The 17,503-nt window shown below is 38.9% G+C and overlaps 1 protein-coding gene across 1 annotated transcript in view; it reads right to left on the minus strand.

Moving 5' to 3' along the window:
* Positions 1–17,503, minus strand: part of LOC120741543 (probable G-protein coupled receptor 158) — a 53,847-nt gene that overhangs the window by 7,822 nt on the left and 28,522 nt on the right. The window contains exon 3 of the mRNA XM_040044522.1: positions 414–516. Coding sequence (XP_039900456.1) covers positions 414–516 — 103 coding nt within the window. The remainder of the gene's footprint in view (positions 1–413; positions 517–17,503) is intronic.

The raw sequence follows: 17,503 nt of genomic DNA on the forward strand, positions 1-17,503 counted from the left end.
CCAGGACAATAAAGGTTTTAACTGTGGACGTTGCAAATCAAAAAGTATGATAAACAACTTACCAATCCTTCAGTTTACTCACATTTGTCAGATCTTTCAGCCACGTTTCATGGACTGCTGTGGCGTTTAGTCAGTAAGAAAATTTCCAGACAATTTCCAGAAAATATTAAATGCCATCAAACATTTTGATATGCACAGAAGTAACTAATATATTTAACAAAGGTGAATTAAAGCCAGGGTATAATTGGGCACATACTGGCTATAATGTACGCACTTCCACCTGTGATTTCCCTGCTTTAAGTTGTAGGGTTGTTCATTGTTAGCATGTTTAGCAACACTTAAACGCAGCCACATGAATAAAGTCTGCATACAAGGAACAATCATCTTACAGTGACTGATTTGCCATTACTTACTTGTAAAACCATTGACAGCTACTCTGTTGGGATGATAGAAACCTTTCCTGCAGTGGCACTTGTACTTGTCCAAGACAAATCCGTGACCACGGATCGGCAAACACTGAGAAGAGAAGACCAGAGACAAAAATGAGTGCAGTTTAAGCTAGAATAAGTTTTACAATCAACAGCGTTTAATCGTGACATCTTGTAATGCAGACACAGACGTGAAAACTATTAAAATATGTCAATACCAAAGCAAAAAGTAAAGCCCGCAAACCACATTCAGCAAACAGACTGAGATCAAGTGCCTTGCGGGAGGGACACGGGTCTAATTATTTAAGTTGTGAGATTCCTCTTTCTGTCTAACTGTGCCTCGTCGTCTCTCCATATTAAATTAGTAAAGCCTCTTCCATTTGATTGAACGTGTGATAGGAAGTAGACTGAGAAGAGCAGAGAAATACACGAGGGGCGTCAGGGGGCACCCTTGGCAGACTTTGTGTGCTGTTTGCCAAATTACAAGACATAATTAATAGCTAAATTAAGAACAGACTTATTTGCCTGATTAGAGAATCGCCATTAATTCTATTTCTTGTGGGAATGAGATTTCATCATCTCCCCTGTACAAACACATTTTCCCCTCTCATTCTTGCTCTCCTTCAAAAACTCCTTTACTGTTTGTTTTTTTTTCTCCACACAACGTGAACATGTTTTTCTAAACCAAGACGATAATGACTTATGAATCCAAAGAAACAACAAGAGGCCCAGAATAGCAACGGTACTTTAGCTGACACTTGACACGCTATGAAGTGTTTGTGACCTGACTGAGAGATCTAGAGGAAAGGCCGGTGGCAACGTCAAAATGAAGCACCAGTCACTGTGATGCTCTTCACAGCGGACTGGACTCGGCATGTCTTGAGAGGCTGCTATTTCTGACTGTCTCTCAAGGTCCTTGGTGAGGGCTGAATGCATTTTTCAGTCCGAGAGTGTGCACTCCTCAGTCGAAGCCTTGAGAGGCCAGCCAGGACTCAAAAGCCCAAGGTAATTACCAGGTTACTATTCAGTGGACAACTTCCTCAAGTAAATTCCACTGAAGAGGCCAAAGTATATGAAGTGACTCTTCACTAATCTGTCGAAGACGACTTGTCGTTTTAGTGGTGAGACCCTAGAAAGACCCTCAATCTGACACCCGTGAATCTGTGTAGAGTGATTTTCCTCACCGCTGTACTCAAACACTATAATACCCACACGGCTCATAACGAAGTAGATGCTTATTTCAAGACATACCCTCTATGTCACGTATCTGTCAAGTATTGGCGGAGAGACGACCCAAATGCAGGTAAAAATCATTAGAGAGCATGTCTTTATCGGCTAGAAAAACACACGGTCCGAAAGAGAAAACAAAACAGAATCACTGGGTGCTGTCTAGTATTTATAAAATGTCCTCCCACTTCCTTTACCCAAATCAATTTACCTGGAAAATGTCAAGAAATGTATAAAGTTATATGCACATAGCATTATATTTTAGTATATTATAGTATATTTATATTTTAGAATCCGTAACAACATGGCGACAAATCTCATCTGTGTTGCAGCATCAACAGAAAATGCACACCCTGTGTGACCTCACTTTGTTGTTTGAGCCAGGCCATATAAACAAGAACCACCAGTGAAAAATGTCAATTTATCCCAACAGCTGGAATTTTAAAGGAAAAGGAAGACGTGCTTGGATGAGGAAATCAATTAAAGGCAATCCCAAAGACTAAAAATACAATGACAACCTGAATCTTCAAAGATGACAACAATCTGTTTTGATAAGAAGCAGAGTTATTCACAGGAGCCTAATGTTCATAGTTCAGCTGTGAGCTTAACATAGCGACTTGTTGAAGGTGTATTATGGCTGCCAAACAGTTAGGAACCTTTCTGGGCACATTTGACTGTTTGAAACAAAAATGAAACATAAGCAAAAGCAGACAATCAGAAAGGAGGGAAAAGAACAAAAGCAGGAAATAAAAGAGCTGAGAAACCAAACCTTCAAAGTAAAACAGGAAGTAACCAAAAGATAACTAATTAACCGCACGGCATCACGACAGATAAAGGGGAACGCAGAAAGCAGAAAATAACACTCGAGCCAACCGAACACTAACAGAACCGCTGACATTTTGTTATACATTTTATGCTATTAGTGTCACATGCTTTGAATATATTCCCCCATCATGCTTTTTTAAGCGCTCTTCCACCAGTCATGTTCATGGGGAATAAAAAAGCCCAGAGTTTTTCTTTAAAATAAGTTTTACAGTAGCTTCTGTTAATTTTTGTTTATGCACAGACTGTGTATTGAAGGGTGTAGCCACAGTGATATGATTCACTGGTTTGTGAAGCCCCATCTGGAAGCCTTAAACTAAGTATTAAACACTCTGTTTTGAAAACAGACATATGAAGCTAGAGCTGACTGTCAAACTACAGTTTGACACTGCATGCTCATACCGTAGCAACTTCTCATTCAGAAAGTAGCCATGCCCAAAAGCATTCCCTGCTGCTGTCATCTGGTTCTCTCTGAAGAGCAACGTTAGTTACCCAATAAACATCATGTTATATTTAGTAAGATTTGAAACTAGTGACCACAAAGAAAATAGACCAAATGTTCATTAGCAAAGTGTTTAGTGTGGCTATAGAAAAAGTGACCATCAGTCTTTATGTAGCCAGAGGAGTTGCCCCCAGCTGGTCAGCAACAATAGAGGTGCGACTCCTCAGCCATCCTTTATATACAGTCTGTGGGTTTGTTGTTATACTGTTGACTAAAGGATATTTTAAACCTCACTAGAAATAAATTATTTTATAGTGAAAGGCAGGTATATTTTGTAAAATTTAGTTACAGTGAAGATCACACAGAATTATCACCCAACCTGCACAGCATTTTAGCATCTTTAGCTCAGTGTGGTTGTTTAGTGAGAAGTTCTAGAGGTCCATCTGTGCAGCTCCAAAGAGTGTATGAACAGAGTTAGTGACTTGTTGTGTTTCATGTAAAGAGTGCTGCAGGAGCTTATGAATCAGTTTTGGAGTTAAGTACATCAGGTCTGACTCAGAGAAGTGACTCCAAATAAAGGCTTATGCTGCTAAAAGCATAGGTGAGCAATAACACACTTGAATGGTGATGATGTATGAGTAATTATCTTAATATGCCACTCCATTATCTTGCAAACTTGTTAACTTGTAATAACATATGCAAACAAGAGCACAGATACTCTAGAGACCAATGAGGGAGAAGAATATAGTTCATTATTATAAAAGTCTTACAGATGCAGAATTTGATTACTTTCTTTTGTAAAACTGCATTTTACTGATACCTTGTTTTGTACTTAATAAAATGGAGGCTTATGCAGCTTATGGACCTGATTTTTCTTTGCTTATTATTGGCTTGAAATGACAGCCAGAGGTAACTGCAAACTGCCAAGTCACTCAAAACCAGAGACTCAGATTGGACATTGATGAGTAAAATGAATGAGCGCATAAATAAGGTGCTTAGGAAGCTGTTTGGATTTCACTGGATAGTTTTAGCTCCGCACTGTCTAGAGACCAAAAAAATCACAGAATTGAATCTGTAAAGCAGATGATTCGCCATATTGGCGAGTTGTCCATCTTTCATCTGAATCCACCTGCTCTTGCTTTAAATGAGGACTGTGGAACAACAAAAAGTCTGGTAACTGATTTCCCCACTGATTCTCCAAAAGTCACTACCTCAGGACAGGTTCATCGTGCTACAGCTACTGCCTGCCACTGTTAATATTCCCACCTGATGGAGACACTAGGAGAAACTGTCAGAGACAGGTGTGTGTGTGTGTGTGTGTGCCAGCATGCATATTTTTAGTGTGTGTGACAGGGGGAGCCAGGAATAGCCCTGGCAGTACATCCCATTCCTGCCTGCTGTGGTGACTGATGCAGGGGCTCAGATGTGGAGTTTGTTGAAGGGAGAAGCAGTCCACCTCTGAGCTACCTGCCATCAATCACATGTGATCTCAGGCAGAAGACTGGTACATTTCAAAGGACTGTAAAATGCAAAGCCACAAGAAATCTTTCATCTTAAAAAAACAAGATAATATTCTTAGAAAATTAGTCATAAAACAGTAATTGTATCTTTTACATTGTTTTATGAACCATATTGACAATAGGTACAACTGTTCCTCTGCTCGTTAATCCAAATATCTAATCAGCCGATAGCACGGCAGCAAGTCAGTGCAATTAGGCATGTAGACATAGTTAGGATGTCTTACTGAATGTCAAACTGAGCATCAGGATGCAGCAGAAAGGTAATTTAAATGACTTTTAAACAGCATTTCAGAAACTGCTTATTTGCCGGGATTTTCCAACACAACCAACTTCAGGGTTTAAAGAGAAAATATCCAGTGAGCAGCAGGTCTCTGAGCTAAAATGTGTTATCAGTCAAGGTCAGAGTAGAATAGCTAGACTTCATCAAGCTGAAATAACCACTCGTTGCAAACCAAGGTTTGCAGAAGAGCATCTCTGAATACACAACCCATTTAAAGCTGAAGCAGATGGACCACAAGCAGCAGAAGACCACACTGGGTGTCACTCCCTGCACAACCTAATCCCAAAACTGGACTCTCTGATGAGCTGATGACCATGCCACACATGTCACACTGTACTCAAATGGCCTTCACGGTCACCAGATCTGAATCCAGTAGAGGATTTTTGGGATGTGGTGGAACAGGAGATTCGCATTATCACGTGCAGCCAAAAAATCTGCAGCTACTGTGTGAAGCTTTGATCTCAATATTGACCTAAATCTCTGAGGAATGTTTCCAGCACCTTGTTGAATCTATCCAATGAAGAATCAAGACTGGAGGGGTTCAATCTGGTACCAACAAAGCAGCTGTGCAGCAAGATTTAAGTTTGTAAATAATGATGAATATTGTAAAAGCTTAACATGGGGCTATAATTCTTTCCCTTATATACACTGTTACAATGGTGGACGCTCACATAGAGTAAAGTCATCCTTATGAGTAAAACTGAAAATGAGTGAAAATGAACACATCTTTCAAAATGTTTTATGGAGATGTGCACAATTCTAAGTTACCAAGAATATGACTTTTAGCAAGAAAAAATTAGCTGAGCCTATCACTGACAGAATATTGTCTAAGATCAACGCAGTATATTTGAAATTTAAGTCTTGGAACAATTAGTCAAATTGAAGATCATCTAGTTAAAATACCAAGCATTATGTACATGCATCTCATCAAATGTGTTTGAAATGTTTTCGAGTTTCAAGGGTTTTTTTGTGATGTAGAACGTTTTATGATGTAACTGACTAAACAACTGATTGCTGGAGGAAAGTATTTGCAGATAAATCAATAAAAGGAGGCTTTCAAATATAAATATATCACTGCCATTGTCTATTCTGCATTCTGTTATGTAGGCTAAATCTTCTCTGCTTATAAAACAACACAGTGTTATGGTATTTCAAAGGAAGCACACACAGGCAGTGACCTACTTCTATATGCATGACATCTTCTATTAATTATGGTCCAGGCAGGGAAGCTGCAGGAACCCTATTGCAATTGTTCTGATTTTTCTTCTGTTGCTTCTTCTCATTTTAATTTATATTTCCCTGCTAAACGCGGAGCTTCAGACCAGGAAGCACGAAATATAAAGACAGTCTTGCAAATTCCAGCCATGTAAATAATCAAATTTCTATTTCTGAAATGATCCCAGAATAAGATGTGAGTAAATAGATTTATTCTTTACGACAGTCGCGTGTATAAGAGACGTGCAGCGCTTGTATTGTAGTGAGTGCCTCAGACACTCCAGGTTTACCCATCAGCGTTGCTCATTGTTGTTTACCTCCCAGCTGTGGCAGCTGTCTGTCACGCACACTCTGACACGCTAATTGTCATGGTGACTTGGTGCTTTTGTGTTAGAGTGCATTGTGCTCTCAGACCAACATGGCCTGCCTACAACAGGTACGTACACACAACTGGCGGCATGCTTCACATCCACACTCAGACTCCCTCTCTCTGCGCTGCCTCTAACAGACCACATTTTAATCATTAATGTCTGATTTTTTTGTGATAATTTTAATTCAAATTTGACCTGAAAAAGCACCAAACAGAAATCCATTTAAGCTCAGCTCAAGCTTTATTTAACTTGAATAATATACCTTGGAATATTACTCTTGACTTGGACACAGAGAATTTGTGGTTTGTTTCTTATTAAGGACTATTTTCAATAGTTTGGATAAACAGCATCGCTTCTGATTTCTTATGTGGCTTTATGTGGGATGATGTTTTAGACAAAAGAACGCCTCCAGCAGTTTCTGTCCTTTCCTGTTTCAGCACGACAATAATGCTCTCATGCAATAAATAAATAAATAAATAAGATTTTGTGTCAGAACCTCTGTCCTGATACGTCCTTATCAACCGACACCCAGCCTCTCTAATGCTTTTGTGACTCATGGGATCAAATTCCTGCAGCCAGGATCCAAAAATGTGGAGGAGAGCCCAAAACCGGAGGAACCAGAAAAGCAGAGGTTTACACACTGGTGGATGTTTCCGTGGTAACTTAGTGTATTAAAATCAATAGAATCTAAGCGTCTGCTCTGTGGTAGGGGTCTTTTGTCAAAGATAGTTACAGTTTATTTCTAAAATTAATCTTTTTGCCGCCATGTTTCAGATTCATAGCAGTGCACAGCTGCACCTGAATCCATGTTGATCTTTTTTTAATGACCCTGAAAGGCCTCACATTGTATCTCACCTTTGACCTGTGCATTAACAGTGAATAGAGAGCATTATTGAACTCGAGACTAATTCATTTGGGCAAAGCAGGGTCAGATAACAACACCACTTCAATTGTATTCATTTCAGATCAGGCCACTTCAGGTTTTAAAATGGTTTTTACAAGTAAGTTATTATCATTATTGTGGCTATTACTGTCAGTGGATTTATAGCATTAGAACCATCATTTTCCATACCCATGGGCAATAATAAATTATTACTCATGTGACCCCATAAGTAGTCTCTTTGGTAGTTGTAAAAAAAAAAACAATGCGTGGCCTCTGTTTGGCATAAACAAATCCTTATGGTCCAAAACCTTTTTAAATAATTGGCACAAAAAAAGAAATCATACAGTATCGTTTGTTGATACTAGATTTTTCTTTGGTAATGCAATTTTTCTAACTTATTTACATTTCATGGGGTTTCTGCAATACCAAAATCAATCAACATAATTTTATTTTAGGGTTTTGAGTTGCTTTAGGATGTTTGGACCTGTGTTGATGATTAGTTGTTTAGTCTGTTTGGTTTCTCTCTTTTTGTTGCTCAAAGTAATCTTGCATTTTGACCACCAGTCAGTGTTCACAGAGTCTGAATAATTGTAAGATCATAGAGTGGTGGTGCTGAGACCAGGAGGATGTCAAGAATCTGCAGATCCATCTCTTGCATTTAAGGTTATACTAAAAGAAGCTTTAAGCTTTTACTCTTCTACTGTTAGTTTTTTGTTTTATCTTTGGGTTACTTTGAGTTTGTTATCATGTCTGTGTTTAGTTCTCTGAGTATCCCCCCTTGAATACTCATTGATGCTACAGCATCTCCCTGTTCCAGTTATGGTAAATGACAAATGGACTGGTTCTTATATAGCGCTTTTCTACTCATCTGAGCACTCAAAGCGCTTTACACAATTTGTGCATTCACACCCATTCGCACAAGCACATTTTTCTAAGTGCTTTATAGCTAACATTCACACACATTCATACAATTTGGGGTTAGTATCTTGCCCAAGGATATTTGGCATGCAGACTAGGGGAAGCCAGGAATCGAACCACCAAGCTACAGCCACCACTTATGATTGTTATTCATTTCCTGCTTTATTCTGTTAAGTAGTTCACTCTTTTATCTTGTTTTTGGCTTTACTTCCTGTTAGTTGATTGTCTTTATTATATTCAGCTGTGCCTTGTTCACCACTTCCCTAATCAGCCCTCTGTGTATATACAGTCCAGTCTTCTGTGTGGTGTTTGTTACGTTCTCTGCTTTGTCTTCATGTTTTCATTGTTCCTTGTATTCTTTGAACTGTGGTTAGCTGAAACTTTTCATTATCGCTTAATAATGACGTTTGGTTGATTTTTATTCTGTAAAGTTGCATTTTTAACACTATCACACAGTGTGGACTTCATTGACGGTGACAAACGTTAGAGCACTTACATTGTCTGCACATCCAAATCTTGACAAATCCATTGTAAACTTCTTTTTTTTACTATTTAGTAGGTACCAAATAAGAAGAGGATAGGTCTGAGAAGAGATAGGGTTAGCTGTAACTATTAAGTAACTAGAGTAATTATAACAGTATAATATTGTGTACACTTTCAACATCTATTTTGTCCAGGCAAAGTCTTCCTCCCTCACCTCTGTACGGCATAAAGCATGAAAGTAAAAAAAACAAAAAACAAATCTAAAATCAAGTTTATCTTCTCTAATTGATGCAGAGGCCAGGAGTCTTCTACCGGAATGGGAAACCAGAACTACCTTAATTTTGTTAGCTAATTAGAGCCTGCCAAGGACTCTTCCTCATTTTGAAATAGCCCACGCTCTTCCAGTCCAGCATAGCGCCTAATCAAGCACTAATTAGCCTCTGTAGATATTTGTAATGATCCTGCAGTTCAGCAAAAACCCAGAGGAAAATTTTTTTATCCAATCATTGCACACTGAACTATAGAATACACAGAAAGCAGGTTAGGCGGAGAAGGACGAGGAGGAGGGCAATTTATCCTGTTTGCATGTGTGTGCAGAGCAGGCAGTAAATTATCAGCTCGAGATGTGTATGCAGGCACGAGGGAAATTAGACGATGCATGTTTGTTTTTATTTTGAAGGAAGTTGTACGCGGTGTGCTGAACACTCAGGCATCCTGTTGCATTTCTCACCCTTCAGTGAGAGCTCTGAAAAAAAATGCATGCAAGTGACTTCCCATCCAGTCTCTTGTGTGGGTCGCTTCCCACGTGCTCTTTAAATCTTCTGTTTGCATGGGGCAGCTAGTTAGAAGAAAGTTGGCTTGAAGGGGTCTAAGGAGGTTGGACTTCTTTGAGTTTCGTGAAGACATTTCTCATCTGAGAAGCTTCTTCAGTTCTAAAGGTTTGAAAAAAAGTCATGGGTTATTTTTGGCTTATGTGATGAAGCACATAATCAATAGTGGGTCAACAACCCTTTTAAGGGACAACCTTAAGTAGGGTTTAATACCTGGGACTCGCCACCATTTGGCTTTAGAGCTGAAACTCTTGGATGAGAGGAGAAACCTTGTCATGAAACTTAAAGAAGTCCAGTCGCTTTCTTTCCAAGCTCCTTAGATTACCATAACCTGGATGACTGAGAACCTGCACAAACATTTTGGCATCAAGAGAGGAGAAAGCTATATGAGATGGCTTGTTTTCAAGCAGCAGATGAAGTGAAGAGCAGCAACGTGGCCCATTTTAAGATAAATAAGGATTATTTTGATCGCTAAAGATCATGCAAAGTTACTTATAGAGCTAGAAATGAGCATAAACAGTCCACTTTAATGATGAGAAGATAAATTAAATTAGAGTAGCAAGAATATAGTTCACAGATTTTGTAGCTGTCTGTTTTTTGTGAGAGAGAATAACAGAGAGGTCAAAAGAAGAGAGTGTCTGACGTCAATTTTTATTTTTGCTTCGGGCTAGTATTGTACTTTTTTCTTCTTCTTCTTTTTTTTTAGCTTTTAGGGCAAAGATGGGGCAATGCATCTTGGCACTGGTTATGGCTATGCAATTTAAGGCTTGTGCAGACTCACCAGCAAACACAGAGGCAACACACACCAAGTCTACACAGAGGCAGTGACACTGCAGACTGCTGGATGACTGTGGCTCCCTGCTCAGAGGGACAGCTAGACAGGCAGCCAGGCCTTTAAACGAGGTCAACTAGCAGGAGTTTAACCGGAGCGGAGCTGCACTGACAGCAAGGCCTCGCTTTGGGTACAGTCCAAAGACCAAAGCCTAAACACCAGCAAGATAAACAGTCTGGCCTACGGGGAGCTTAACACTGCCATCAGAATGAGACGAGTAAACACATAGAGCTTCTTAGTGCACACAACAGACACTGCATGGATATTGCTTTCATAATCACATTTGCAGCTTATGTATGTGTCAAAACAAACTAGCCAGGCAAATTTATCCAAACTGTACAATGCAAGTGATTCTTGCAACTTGCAGCAGACCGTCCACCACACGAACACACACATAAGCACTGAAAAAAGCACTGTAAGCATCGTCAGTGGGCACAGGGACAGAGGTCATGAATGCCTGGGATGTCTGCTGCTTTTGTTCATTGATATATTTCAGAGGCTGTTCTGTACCTGCCTTAGCTTGTTAGCTGAGCATCTCTAGTTCATCAGGTCTTCATTTGAACTATTATAATTGAGTGAAATGTAATTTTTCTGTGTTGTGATTTTTCCGATATTCTCTTAATACAAGGCTGACAGGCAGCAACTGAAGGAATGTGAATAAAAGCAGTGAGAATCCTCAGGCACCCTTTGGCAGACCTAGATGAGGAATTACATTTCATCGATATATTAGGATCTTTCAGGAGTAAAAGACGTGGGTGAAAAGAAGCCTGCTGCCAAGTCATTGTCACTGCTACTACCTTATCTTTTTGCCCGTGCACCCTCACTGTTCTTTTCCCAATTTTTTTGTTTGTAGCCACACAGCTGCACTCATTTTACATCCAATCTCATGGGTCCCTAGACAAATGTTTTACCTTTACTTTCAACCCATCTCTTATCCTCTCTGGGCCGACTGTTTGCTTTCTGCGTCAGCTGACGCCGTGCTGCTACGGCTGGGTAGAGCGGATGCAAGACTTTGCCCGGGGGCAACTGTATTCAAGCCTTCAAAGTGTTTCCACGTAAATTCAGAGTTCCAGGATTATTCACATAGCCAATTAGTGCGACAGCATTTAAAGAGGCCTGCACTGCTGGGGGCAGGGAGCCACAGTTAACACCAGAAGTATCTTGTGATCTCTCCTCACTGTGCATTATGGCCAACAGCTCTCTACCTTGATGTTGTCATCTTGAACACCACTGAAGCGAAAACACTGTGGCCCACAGAGCATCTTATTTGTGTCCAGTGGGGAGATTAATTTTGTTCATCAGCGGTTTTATTTATCCTGAGTTAACAGGATATCAGAAAAACAAACGGAATCCTCAATATTGAGGATATGGGTTATTTTTAATGTTGCATGCTTTTCCAAACTGAATACTGAAAACAGAAACTTCACCATTTAAAATTTGCAGTTTAAAAAAAAAGAGGAAAAACTATATATGGGGAAAAACTTTACTTTCCCTCCATATATATGTGGGGAAAAAAGTAGATTTCCCCCCCATAAACGATATTATTTCTTAAAATAAACTGTATATGTATGTAAACAGAGAGTAGAAATTACAGTATTACTATATAAATATTGTAAAAATAGAGAATCGCTACATACACACTATAGAAATGACATTATTGCTCTCTGTGTAGATTCTCAGTCAACTAAATCATGGTCATTCAAGGAATGTGAATGTTAACGTTAGATATAATACTGTATGCTTCTTATTGTGTTGTCCTCTAAAACAAATAAAAAAAACTTGAATAAATTACAATATAGTCACTGAAATTTTTACAGTAAAGAAATTGCAGCCTTGCTTCAAGTATTTTAATGTAAAAATGTGTTTTTCAATATATAGTGTAATAATTTTTTTTTTAAAGTGCTTCCAGAAGGAGCTTTGTAAATATCTGAGGAATTGTGAATCATTTGAGTGAGTCTGTTTGTTCTGAGACCCAGTACTCATGTTTGTGACTATATTAGTTATGTTAGATCCTTCTGTTAAAGTTTATGAAGCAAAGGAATTTTTTTTACAGAATATGGGTGCTAACCTTATGCCCACCCTCCAACAGTCTTTTGCTTGGCCTATACCCTTCAACTTTGCCAGTATGGGTGATCCTACCTGGTATAACTCTAAGGATCACTGATGCAAGCTCCTTGACCAAAACAAGGTGGTGACCTAACAGGGGTTAGGAGGAAGGGCCTTCAACATCTTGGAGGCACATGATACTGTGTAGTGAAAGAGTTCTTGGAAACCAAAGGAGAAAACATCCACGCAAATACTTCTTGAGGTGAATAGTTAGGAAGAACAGGATATTAGTCCCAACCTATCGCAGGATATCAGCTATTTTTGAGCAGTTATCCAATTCAGGGTCCCAAGGGTTAGAGCCTACCCCAACAAACCCAAACATGTCTTTGGTTTGTGGTAGGGAGACGGAGTACTTGGAGAAAACCTATACACATACAAGCACAGGGAGAATAAGGAAATCACAGAAACTGAAAAGTCCTATAACTGAACAGTTGTATCAGTGGCTTGTTTCTACCCCCTGAAAAGCAGCATATACATGTTCCTAAAACAGTCTGGATTCGGTGGCACACCAACCCCTAAACGTCAGGCAGGAGTTTGAGTCATAGTTTTAGGTTTTGCTGTTTGGGTATTTGGGAGAAAATTGTAATTTGGCTTGAAATGCCCTTTATACAACATTAAGCATGTATTTAAAATCTAAAGTCTATGTTACCCATTTTGACAACAGTGCACAATTTACATTGCACTTTTTTAATGTGACAATAGGTCATACCAGTTTCCAAATACAGCTATCAGTCTCATGAAACTACTTTTCCAGCACAAAACTATGTAACACTCCATCTGCAGAGCTGCAGATGGATCTAAATCGCTGTTCATCCTTAAGAAACTCCTTAATCTTTCTTTCAACAGTGGAAAGAGAGTTGAATTATCTTTTACCTTTTAAAGTTCTTCCTCCTTTGCTACAATGATGCATACCTCACCAGCACAAAAGGATTTCCAGACTTCCTTTCTATCTTATCAACTCTGAAGCATAATCACAGCTTTTGCTGAGATCACTGTAGATAATTATCAATTACCCTGTAAATCGCGTCCAACATACTCTTTCACCAGCAACAACAAGAAAGGAATGTAATTAATTAAAACTTGCTCCTCTTCACCGAGAATGCACAGGTTGAAAGAACCGTGGCCCGGTGTGACACCATTCCTGACATGTGCGTCTTGAGGGAATCTCTGCCCCACAACGATGCCGAGTCTCTAACACCAGGGGAATTCCCAAGGTGCTAAAACAACTGCTTTTTTTTTTATCTTACAATACACGGGAGGCCTGCAGATGAAGAGGGAAGCGTTTTTGCTGAATGAGTGCAGAGGGAACACTTGGATGGGAAAGCTGTCAGAGAAACAAGCAGATAAATGTTGCTCAGCTAATGTGGATCACGTTCCCACAGGGGACTCTGGGATTTTCCTGAGTGTACGCCATGTCGAGTGAAATGTGAAGATCCAGTGGAGAAAAAAAGGACATGTTTGGATGTAACTCAAAAGTAGGCCATGTAAAGCGCCTTTAATGACCACAAAAATACACCAATTCTTTGCACAGCATTAAATATCCATGTCTTTATATATTTTTGGAGTGTCAAAAAAATGGATAAATGGAATATTTGGATATATTACCAGTTATGACCAGCAATAATGTACTTAACCCGCCATAAAACACTTAAAGTACATGTTTTTTTCTGTGCTCCCAAGCCCCTTGTCAGGCTTAAATGAGCAATAAAACTATTAAATTACACAAATTGAATATAAACTAAGATTTAATTGCATGTTTAATTGCTCTCAGTGTTGGGCTGAACAGGCATTTTAGCAGGAGAAAAGTAGCAACACTAGTTTTTCAATTACGGTGAATTTTAGGGAGAAAAAAATGGCAATTTTGCATATTCGAATGATTGCAAGCACAAAAGACAAGTCATTATGGGATAGAATGAGGTCTAAAACATTTGCATGCAAATACAACTCAAATCAATCTTATTTGTGACACACTGACTAATGAATGTCAGTGTTTTAAAATGAGCCCCATCAGTTTAACCCGTCATATGTCATTTTTAAACGTTAAATGAATAGATGAGCCAAATTAAGGGACTGTATCTCATGTTTTCAAGTAAACTCTCCCAGTAGATTTGCATGTTCTTTTGCATCCACTGCCATGCAAATAAAGGGCACGTTATCATAGCTGCCAGTACAATATGCAGCCTTTTTCTTGCCTGATCTTGGTAAGTTATAGTCCGGCTGCAAGGAAAGATTGCTGGCCAATGAGATGTAAATCAGGGAAACAATGCATGACATGGATGGCTTGTGTTGTACTGTTGGGGCCAATCAGCTGTTTTCCTTTCAAGCTTGTTGGGACTGCAGGATGTGTTTGCATTAATCGTAATGTTAGGATAGAAATCTGTTCATGCTGAAGAGAACAAATATAGTATGCTTGTAAAACCACTGCAGGGCCAAAAACCTTCCGAGTCTAATGGCCCATTTATGCTCGCCACATCAGTCGCTTCACACGCAAACAGTGATGTCGCCACAGTTATGTACCATTTTTACCAGCACTAGCTGCACTATTCTCGTAAATGATAGGTTTCACCGCCTAAACGAAAACTCCACATCAGCGCTGGTATTACTAAAAAACAGAACCAGAAGCAAGTACAAGGTTTTTGTTTTTTTTTAGAAAGCTTAGTCTTTGAAACTCTTGCAACATCTTCCTCTGTATAATCTATGAATCATCTTTGATTGTGTACTGAGATCATTAAAATCGCAGGAAAAACCAACACGGTCTTAAACGTGTGTCATCAATACACACGAGGTTGCAAAAAAAGTGCAACTTGTGCCAGCGATGTGATCCGGCACTATTTGCGAGAATGATGAGCACAAATGGGACAATTGTTCTCCCTCCAAAGTCTTGACAACAAGGACACAGAAAATTATCATTCAAACGGACAAAACTCAAAAACTACTTTTAAACTTTCCTATTAAGGTTAAGGTTAGGGTGATGACTCGGGGTGTTTTCATCCCTGCTCTGTTTAGTCCATCTGAATCAGACTCTGGTCTGTTTTCCTCCTTGGTGCAGTTCATTTGTGCACAGTAATCACACCAAACTAACCATACTTGAACTCTGTTTGGAACCAGACACAAACCTCCTCCTCAAAAAACTCCAGTACAGTTTGTTTATGGTGAGAATGTGATTGGGCATCGATCCAAAGCAACTATCAGCTGCAAGTGGGAACCACTGGTGTATTGTAGCCATGACGTTAAATATTTATTTTGGGCTATACTAGGAAAAAAATGTTGTGGAAGAAACCAATTAAATCTGGTCTTTGCATGGTTAATTATTCATTGTTGGACTAAAACATGTTGGTTAGTTTTTAATTTATATTGTGGTAAGTTTGGGAGATTGAGAGAGACAACGCGGTCATAGTGGATGAGCCCCCAGGAAATAAATGGAAGCCACTGTAATGTCCTAATGTGAGGACAACATATGTGTAGGACAGGGGGAGGGACAGAAGGTGAGATAAGACGGAGCAGCAGTTGTTTAACACTGATGCCGTTATTAATTCAGCAGTGCTGGGTGCACGGCGGAGGAATCAGCATGTGATTGAGATGATAACAGGCTGGGCCAGGACAACCTTGTGATCCAAGGTCAAGATGAAACAGTGATTCAACAGACAGAGCACAAATAACCATTTCAGCTTTTCAACAGCAGACAGAGCACCACAGTGAGGCAAAAATAAACCGCACACGCTGCTGAGTGCATAAAACGCCATGCAACGTCACCCTGCAACGTCACCCTGAAACGTCACCGAGGCAGCGGTTTGGTTTTCTGAGTGCTTTCATGGATGTGCTATGTATGTTTTGAACAGGATGGTTGATGCAGCGCGTCCAAATGGAAAGCTTTTTTATTTATTTATTTATTTGATATAATAAAAAGTTTTGTTGAAAATCCTGTTCCATTTAAATTTCTTGTCAAAACAAGCACATACAGCAACTTGAATTTCTACTTCAGTGTCTGGAGTGAGATATCTTTAACAAAAAAAGTTAAGATAGGAAAAAGCAGAGTTAGCCTTTTAAACTGGCTGACTAATTTAGTTTAGTTTATTTCCTTTTTTCTCATATAAAAAAATAAATGTAATTAAGTAATATATACTTCACAGCTTTAATTTTAAATTAAAAATCATGAAACCCAGATACAAAAATATTATAATACACCAATATAAAGTTTGAGTTGCTGTCATTACCTTTGCCAAGGAGGTTATGTTTTTGGTAGTGTTTGCATGTCATGCTCAAGAACTAAATAAATTCTGGTAAAACCTTGTAGTGGTGTAGAGCAGAGTCATGGTAACGATCCAATACAATTTGGCTTACATCCACCGCAGTCTTCAAGATGAACTTGGTGACTTATTGGTTGAAAATTGACAAAAACCCTTGTAGACTGGATGACCCTTGAAAGTATGGTATGTATTGTTAACATATAGAAAATACCATATAAAGATTTTCAATATCATGTCACATTTGACCTCTGACCTCTCCTTCAAGGTTGATAGATTGATCTGAAGGTCAGAGTGCTATATAGAACTATTTATAATGTTAATAATAATGTTTAAATACATTTTACAAAACAATAAAAAAAATACTTCATTATAAAAGTAAATCAGGTGTGCTGAAATCGGTTTCAACAAAGCAAATAACAAAACTCTGCATTTTATATTTTAGTCGAAACAAGTGCAAATTTAACCTCCTAAGACCAGAACTCTTTGATGGCTATTTAGGCTGATTGGGACCTGATGAATGTAAAAACAAAGAATAACCAGATTTTTTTTTTTTTACCTAATGTTTGTTTCTGAGAAAAATGAGAGCCACATATGAGGACATTCGTTTTAAATTTTGTTAGAACAGTGGCAGCATAATGTCCTCGTAAATGGATATCAGGCCCTCGTAGAGCAAAATTAGGTATTTGGTCTAGACATCCCAAAACGTGATGTCCACAAATGTGGACGCCAGGTCCTAGGAGGTTAAAATGCATTTAAAAAGAACAACAACAACAACAAATGCAATACTATTCCTTTAAAAGGAAATGCTGCCCAGAGACTGAAATGCCTTGGTGGAGGTTTATGCCCTTGGAGTGCTTTTTGTGGAGTTTTTTGTGTGTGTTTGTATTTTAGGTTTTTCT

Source organism: Simochromis diagramma, unplaced genomic scaffold, assembly GCF_900408965.1.
Source record: "Simochromis diagramma unplaced genomic scaffold, fSimDia1.1 OVJJ01000602.1, whole genome shotgun sequence".
Lineage (NCBI taxonomy): Eukaryota > Metazoa > Chordata > Actinopteri > Cichliformes > Cichlidae > Simochromis > Simochromis diagramma.